General features: G+C 41.9%; 1 protein-coding gene across 1 annotated transcript; it reads right to left on the bottom strand.

Moving 5' to 3' along the window:
* Window positions 1–2,508: 2,508 nt before the first annotated feature.
* LOC306701194 (extracellular calcium-sensing receptor-like) lies at window positions 2,509–6,362 on the bottom strand (the record flags this gene model as incomplete). The annotated part of the gene is made up of 10 exons (XM_079166449.1): window positions 6,232–6,362; window positions 5,760–6,063; window positions 5,496–5,582; window positions 5,162–5,269; window positions 4,864–5,030; window positions 4,217–4,694; window positions 3,865–4,095; window positions 3,624–3,747; window positions 3,030–3,502; window positions 2,509–2,949 (listed from the first exon to the last, which is right to left on the bottom strand). Exons 1-10 carry the CDS (start codon window positions 6,354–6,356, stop codon window positions 2,509–2,511), a joined length of 2,538 nt encoding a protein of 845 aa, XP_079022575.1. The 5' UTR covers window positions 6,357–6,362.
* Between the last annotated feature and the right edge of the window lie 1,937 nt (window positions 6,363–8,299).

Raw genomic sequence — 8,299 nt, 5'->3', positions numbered from 1 at the left:
CTTATCTGTCCTCCCATTTTGGATAATCTGGACATGGATCTGGCACCTAATTAGATAATCATAGTGACTCATACTATATTAAAAAAAAGCCATCATCACCACCATTACTTCAATTTCAGGGGGATTTTGAGACCTTCACATTATTTTGCTGCCCTATATAGTGTAAACTGCCACATGGGCCCCAGTAAATGGTGCTATTGTGGGAGAGACCATTAGTTTCGGCTGCAGTTTCTATGGTGTCCATCTCCTCTGTGATACCGGCTTTCACTACATAATAGGTGAAATAAAGTTGGAGAAAAAGCTACCTGAAAAGAGTGGGTTTCAAGAAGGAAAAATGACAGAAAGCCAGGATTATGATGAAAGAGACGCCTTCATCATGATTTCAGGTCGTGGTGCATCTCTGCAAGACATGATTAAATCACTCTACTCTGTACCCTTATATAATGATTATGCAAAGTCACTGATATGTACACTTATGAATATGTGTGTCGATGGGTGAATGAGAGGCAAATTTAAAAACTACATTTAAAACAACATCCAGTTATTTGTATTTTGCATAATGTTGGCATGGGTTTAGTTCTGAATATCCAGGCAAGATATACGACATCTCTGTACCTTTGCCAGTTACCTTGAAAACTCACAAAAGTGCTGCTCTTCAGACTGAAACTGACACGTAATGTTAATTGCTGCTTTGTGATGAGCCTCCTGAATTGCTGGTGTTAGTTGCAAACACTTAAAAATTAGGTGGGAGGATAAGTCTCAAGCAGTATAGTTGTCAAGTACAAGTCAAGAGGAGGGTCGATAGCTCTAACTGAAAGGCATTTGACAGAACATTTGCTGAACAACTCCACAAATTCCTTCCTCAAAACAGGCAAATTAGGCAGACACAAATTACACTTTCGACATATTTCAAAACAAAGCAAACATCAGATGCTGCACCAAAATAATATTTAAGGTGTTTGCTATTTTATCCATCCCGTTGTCTCTAGCTCAGTCATTACTAACACTTTGCTTCACCCTAACACATCACAACTTCATATTCATAACACAATATGTTGTATAACTTCTCTAATCCCTGTCTTTGATGAGATAAACCCCCATGTGTCCAAACATCTGGTCAGCATTCGGTCCCATTACAAAAAAATCACTGATGACAAGATTGAGCAAATAGCTGCATGTAAACACTGTAGTCATGTCCTTATTACATCTTTCAGTTTCCCTCCTGTATTTACATCTACACTGTCAGCAATATATGTCGTTATGTTTGGAGTTATCTTTTTCAGTATTTCGAGAATGGATTTCAATGAATTGTGGACTTATTCTCTACACCCACTCACTCTTTTAATGTTTTTTTACAGCCATGCACACTTCCATTTTACATCTGCATGCCTGAAATTTGATGGCCCGTTCATTTTATTGAAGACGTTATCGCACGTTTCTTTCATTAAAATGATCTCACCCTCAAATAGTGATGGTCTATTCTGATATCCCTAATTAAATCAAGCGGGCTACTATCTGAAGGATCAATCTTTGAAATGAAACAAGAAACTATCTTGTGATGGGATGCGATGCCAAATCAGGCCAGGGGCTGTAGTGGGTGGAGCAATGGTCCCTTTCCAACTTTCAACCCCCATACTTCCAGAGCCCTTGCTTGATCTTCTAACTCAGCCTTCATTTTGATCCCAACTACATACAAAATGCAAAGGGTAAGAAGAGTAATAACTGTAAATACATGAAAATCAAGTAATACAGTGTCAATAAAATACGGCTGTCCATCTCCCCCTCCAAACACCTAATTTGATTCCAACGGACATCAGAGACTGTACATCTCTTCATCTTCCAATTTGTCTGTCTTGGGAGGAACAGATCAATTAGTGGTGGATAATCAATGTTAGCCTGAGAGCAGCTGTGGAGAGCCGGAAAAATGTCTGACGTTTTAGTTTGTTATTGTAGGGAAGAGCCAAGCGTGATGTTTATATGTAAAGGCCTCCAGAGTATGAGGGTTTGAATTAACCATTGATGGCTGGGATTTCCACAGAGCATACCTTAGAGACCCTGGGCCTCATCATTCTATCTCAGGCCAAATCTCATTCAGATCTAGCAATAAGCTCTCCTTCACATTTCTATGGAGAATGTAAAAGAAGTGTCATGTAGTTGGAAAAATAAAACCATTTCTAAACTGTTATGATTATACCGTCTGTTTTTATTTATACACCACTGACCAAATTAATTCATAATGATCTTTAACTAGGGGCATGAATTTACATAATAGGAGCAACAATGATAAGACGTGTGGTGAAAGTTATTGGCAAGGATAAAGCTGGGCCACGACGAATAACAGAAGGCAGCATTAACAACACACTACTACCATCTAGTGGTAGAACGTAACTGTTCATATTCGAGGACTATATGCTTATAAACTTTGTCTCCATATACATATATTTTATTCATCAGAGAAAAAGCTAGTAAAAGAAGTACATGAAATGTGCATGGAATAAGGAAGATCTCCTAAATTTTGTTAGTGGCAGCTTTCGACATCAGGCGTTTCCATGTGTTCTTTTCTGGCCTTAGAAGGATTATGTAGCACTTTGGTGCAAAGATGCAACCCAACAGTCCATAACTGGAGGCCAAGATAGCAAACACCTCCGTGGCCGTGGAGTACTTCCCAGGAGAGCTGATGTAAGCAGGAACAAAGGCTATCCACACTGCACAAAAAATGAGCATGCTGAAGGTGATGAGTCTGGCCTCGTTGAAGTTGTCCGGTAGTTTCCTTGCCAGGAAGGCCAAGACAAGGCAGAGGCAGGCCAGCAGGCCAATGTAACCCAGGACAAGAGCGAATGCTACAGGTGAACCTTCGTCACACAAGAGAATGACAAGAATGCTCTTACGTGGCATCAGTTGGCGTGGAGTGGGGGGAGCAACAACCAGCCAAACTGTGCAGATTATTACCTGCATGAAAAAAAAGAGTCTTATTCAGAAATTTGAGAAAATGCCCTAATCAAGGTGCATAATTAGTCAGAAACCCTTACCTGGACCAGTGTACATAAGCTAATGATTGCCTTTTGCTGTGCAGGCCCAAACCATTTAATTACATTTCTGCCTGGCAGTGTAGCCTTGAAGGCCATTAACACCACTATAGTTTTCCCCAGAATACAAGAGATACAGAGGACAAAGGTAATTCCAAAAGCTGTGTGTCGCAGCATGCAGGACCACTCAGAGGGCCGGCCTATGAAGGTCAGAGAGCACAGGAAACACAGAGTCAAGGAGAAGAGCAGCAAGAAGCTCAGCTCAGAGTTGTTGGCCCTGACAATGGGGGTGGCTCTGTGACAAGAGAATATGAAGGCCACAACGCACGTGCAGAAGGAGCCAATGAGGGAAATAGCCACCATGGTGATGCCCATGGTGCTGCTATAGGAGAGGAACTCCACCTGTTTGGGGATACAGGCTGTCCTCTCAGTATTGGACCAGAACTCTGGCAGGCAGGCCACACACTCTATGGCATCTAGAGGAAAGAAAAGAGGACTTTAGCTGTTATATTGTGGCTTTACCACTGTACATTTTTTTATGACTTCAACTGTAGGTTAAATTCTCCAACACAATGTAGACAAGTAGCCTTTCCTTACCAGTTTGATTGCTAATCTCACCAGCTCTGCAAATCACACAATCATGGCAGCAGATAGGGAAGTTTGGTCTGATTGCCTTCCGGGTACCTGGGACACAAATGCTGCTGCATACTGACAGGGGAATCTAGGAAAACGGGGGAACATACACTACACTGATCACAACACAGTCACCTCATAAAAAAATATTATTGAACAAATTAATAACAAAAATAACATTTTTTTATTCGATTGAGATACTTACTTTGGTTTGGTTGCCATTCCATACAATTATAGGTTCCTGGATCTGGAGCTTTTGCTTTCCACCTGTGGTCGTCTCATCAAATTTGCCAATAGTGACAAACTCCATTTCTCCATCTGGTCTCAGCTGCCAGTTCACCAGGTCATACATGGCTGCAGGGTCACCATTCTCATCAAACTTGATTTCATCGCCAAAGGAGTTCATGTATTCCACAAGTTTTATGTAATGAAGTAACTATGGGAATAAAGTGCATATAGCTTTGTTTAACAATATATATATATATATATAAATAATATTTAACATCACTGTAACTTTCGATTATCTGGAGTGAATTAGGGAACATATGGGACTGTACCTGCCATGGCTGTATATTGTCTGCATCTGGACAGGCCTGCTGAGGAAATGGCCCGTTTCCTTTCACACAGCTTCTCATTGCCTTAAGTGCATGAACAATGGCATACACAGCTTTATAGACATTGTAGGAAATCCTTAGTTGTGACACATCTGAATAGATATTCGTCACACTCCCCAGCTCTTCTGCTCCGGAGCATGGTGGTTTACCCTCAACATTATGTTCCTGACCTTCAGCCTGCACACCTAGGCTGCACTGAAACATCTCTTCCCAGAAGGCTATCAAGAAGGGATCTGCAAGGGCATGTGGGCTCGAGGGATGCAGGCGAAGCAGAAAGTCTTGCAATCTAGGGATGTGTGCTCGCCGAATGGCAAATCCCATAGAACCCTGGAGAATGTGGTGGTGCTTTTTGGGGGTGGAGAGGACGGAAGCTGTGCTCCAAGCCTCACTGGCCAGCCACTGTATCCCAGTGAGCTCCTCTCTAAATTGAAGTGATATGGAGATGTCATTTTTTGCAATGATAAACATATTAGAAATTCAAACTCAATAAACCTGTATTTGTAAGAAGTCAACAAAACTAAAAGTTGATAGTGAATTTGTATCATATTTGAAATACTATTGTGGTGTAGAAGATTCTGAACAAATCATGCCTGAGAGCTTCGTCAAATAATGCGGCTGCATCTTGTTCCACAGCAAACACTAGAATCACTCGAGCCCCAGAGGAGCGGATCTTGGAAACTATTGACGAAATTGTGGTCTGTGCTCGGTTCTTAGGGATGACCTCATGAAGGGCAACACAAGCACCCAATTTTCTAACCTATGAGCAACAGGAGGGATGCATGGCAACTTTATTTTAAGTTCACAATATGTTGAATAAGTTATACAATGAAAATGACTTAATGGCTTTTTATTTTTGTTAAATTCTTCATTTCTGTGCGTGTGACTCACCTCATTGGCAAATATGTTTGCCCCACCAAGGCCATACGCATCATCCCCTGCTATCACACCCACCCAAGTCCAGCCAAAATGCATGACAAGTTGTACTAATGCATCTACCTAGTGATGGAAAGAGACACGAGACAGAGAGAGAGAGAGAGAGAGAGAAAGAGAGAGCGAGAGAGAAAGAGAGAGCGAGAGAGAGAGAGAGAGAGAGAGAGAGAGAGAGAGAGAGAGAGAGAGAGAGAGAGAGAGAGAAAAGATTTAAATAAATTCCAGAGATGAAAATGTGGACTTACTTTGTTTGTGTATAGAGGTTACATTGTGAGTGGCTGCTACCTCTAACCTGAAAGAAGTCACTGGGCATAGTCCTTAAAAAAGCAGGAAACTCCTTTTTGTCACTTAGACAGGCACAACTGGAGAAATAACTAACCTGAAAATAGACGAAAACGTTTTACAATGTCCAACATTAAAACATTATTCAATCAGTTGGTAGGACTTAAGTACCCAAATGTTAAAGCCACTATGAATTTGAGACTATTGACCCTCCCCAGTAGTGGTAACAAGAAAATGGCAAAACACATTTGTTGAGTAGCTATGACTCGCTTACCTGTGGCACATGGAAGACTCCTAAGAAACGGGCCACGACGAGAGACTGAGTAGAGCCTCCGTCTCCGATCACTGCTGGTACCGTCCCACGACAGGTGCCTTTACTCCGTGTCTCTCCTTCAACCCCTGAACTCTTCTCACTCCCCACTAACTCCATGGCAGCCTTCAGTGCCTGATGGGGTGTACTGCATGAATCATAGATCCTATAGCCCAGTGTGATGTTGGGAAGGAGTTTGCCATCTCTGTTGATCTCCTCTATGGCAAAGATCATAGTTTGCATCCAACGGAAAGTCCGGAAGTTAAATCTGGAAGAACAGAGACAACGCAATCTTAGTTTTCAACGCAATTATCAGTGTGAGTAAAAAATACTTTATTTCTCTCAACATAAAAAACATTGCCACACAGAACTATGGAAGTAATAAAATGAAGAGAGAATTTGCAGCTACAGCAAGACCAGCTGAAAAACAGCTCACCTGGTGCACTGTTCAGGAGGAGGCGAAGAGGTAAAGGGCAGACTGGGCTCCACCACCATGTCATGAAGGGAGAAGAGTCCCCCCAAGATGATGTCCCCCTTTTTCTCCAGTACAGGCAGGGCCATAGACCCTGGGATACGTTTGCATTGTTGGCTCTGGTCTTGATTGGATTGGAAGGGAAAAATCACACAACATAGGAGACTCAAAAGCACAAGCTCTGTCCTTCTGGAAAGATTGGACTCTAGTGATCTCATCCAAAACAATGTCATCCTTTCTTTAAGCTATCACCATACACCCTTGATAGCCAATATCTATATCAGCTCAACTAATAGATACCACAAACAGTGAATACTGAAGCAAACAAGCACTTAGTAAGCTGACAAAGCCTCAAACAATTTGTCACTGGACAGTAAAGAACAAGTGCTAGTGCACAGAAAAGGATACATTATGACCCCTTTCAGATGAACAAATTATCTACAGAAATTTGGAAATGTAAAATGTCTCGTTTTTAACTCAATCCATTTAGTAGAAAAAAAAATACTATCATCAACCTCAGCCTGTATATTAGAGGTTATGTTCATCAAACACCTCCAGTGCTACATCTTCACTCTACCGATAAGCAATCCAATCTTAAGTTTTAAGTGGGAGATGCTGCCCTGTAGCCTATATATGCTACCTGCCTCATATCGCAACTGTCAAATTGACTTTATTTCCCCTGGGCCTCTGGTCACTGGAAAAAGAGCCCCCAGTTTGTAAGCAACAACAACAACAAGGAACTGGAATGAGCACTTGACCATAATGGAGAGAGACATGAGCGGCGTCATGTCACGATGGCATGCCTGACTAGGCCTTACTCATCCTTCAATGATGTGAAAAGGCAGGCGGTAGGCCCATGTCACAAGGGACTGCTGATCTAAGTTGAATGCCTTTCAAACACACAAGACACAGAAACATACTTGATACACAGCGAACTGAGTGAGAGGAAAACCTCAAAGTAGCATCAAAACCTAATAAGAATTGTTCATTCTGATAGAAAGACAGAGGTGTGTAATAGAATGCATTATTGTATTGTTTTGAATATTCATTCATTTAATGGGGGCTTACTAGTGTTACCTACAGTACATACATACGGTGCAGCAGTTTTTACAAACATGCTGTCCTTTTTTCTACTTTTACTTATTCTTCCGTAACAAATGTCCTTCCTTAGGGTTAAACAGGTATGGTGAAATCAATGAGGCATTAATGTGTTATTATGTGTGCATATCATTTGGAGGACAAACCCTGCAGGCTACAAAACAGAGCACCACTCAGTGTGTAGCAAAGACACTTTTAACATGCTGTATGTTATGCTGCCTCAGGTCATATACTGTAGGTTTCCTTATTAATTTATTATGTCCCTGTGTGAAGCTCAGAGGAAGGACAGAGGTGCCCTAAGAGAGCGCTCAGTATTATGATACAGTTGTTCCCTTTTCTTGTAAGTAAGATTTTAGACTTGGGTATATGCTCTCAAGGGAAAGGGATCAGCCTTATTGTTTCTGAAAACAAGCTGATTAGAAGTGAACAAAGGGCATTGTAACTGTATCAGTTGTCCTCACAGGGAGATTCAAGATAATTAAAACCCCTGAGTATTGGACGTTCCACTGTATTCTGGTAAGACGTTGAATAATGCAGTCTTGCAAAAGACAGAAATACAGATTTAAATAAACAAACCAAAAAAGGCAGAAAGACAATCATATTGTCATAGCGTTGAAAACAACAGAAAGATACAAACAGTTTGCAGCAAGTCAACAAGATAAATATGATGACTCCATCCATCCATTTTCCTCCGCTTATCCGGGGTCGGGTCGCGGTGGCAGCAGGCCAAGCAGGCTGACCCAGACTTCCCTCTCGCCCGCAACATTTTCCAGCTCATACTGGGGGATCCCGAGGCGTTCCCAGGCCAGCTGGGAGATATAATCTCTCCAGCGTGTTCTGGGTCTTCCCCGGGGTCTCCTCCCAATTGGACGTGCCCGGAAAACCTCCAGTGGGAGGCGTCCAGGAGGCATCCTAATCAGATGCCCGAACCACC

Source organism: Pholis gunnellus (genome assembly GCF_910591455.1).
Source record: "Pholis gunnellus genome assembly, chromosome: 9".
Lineage (NCBI taxonomy): Eukaryota > Metazoa > Chordata > Actinopteri > Perciformes > Pholidae > Pholis > Pholis gunnellus.
The sequence above is the reverse complement of the archived record's forward strand: the minus strand, read 5'-3'. Positions and strand labels throughout refer to the sequence as shown.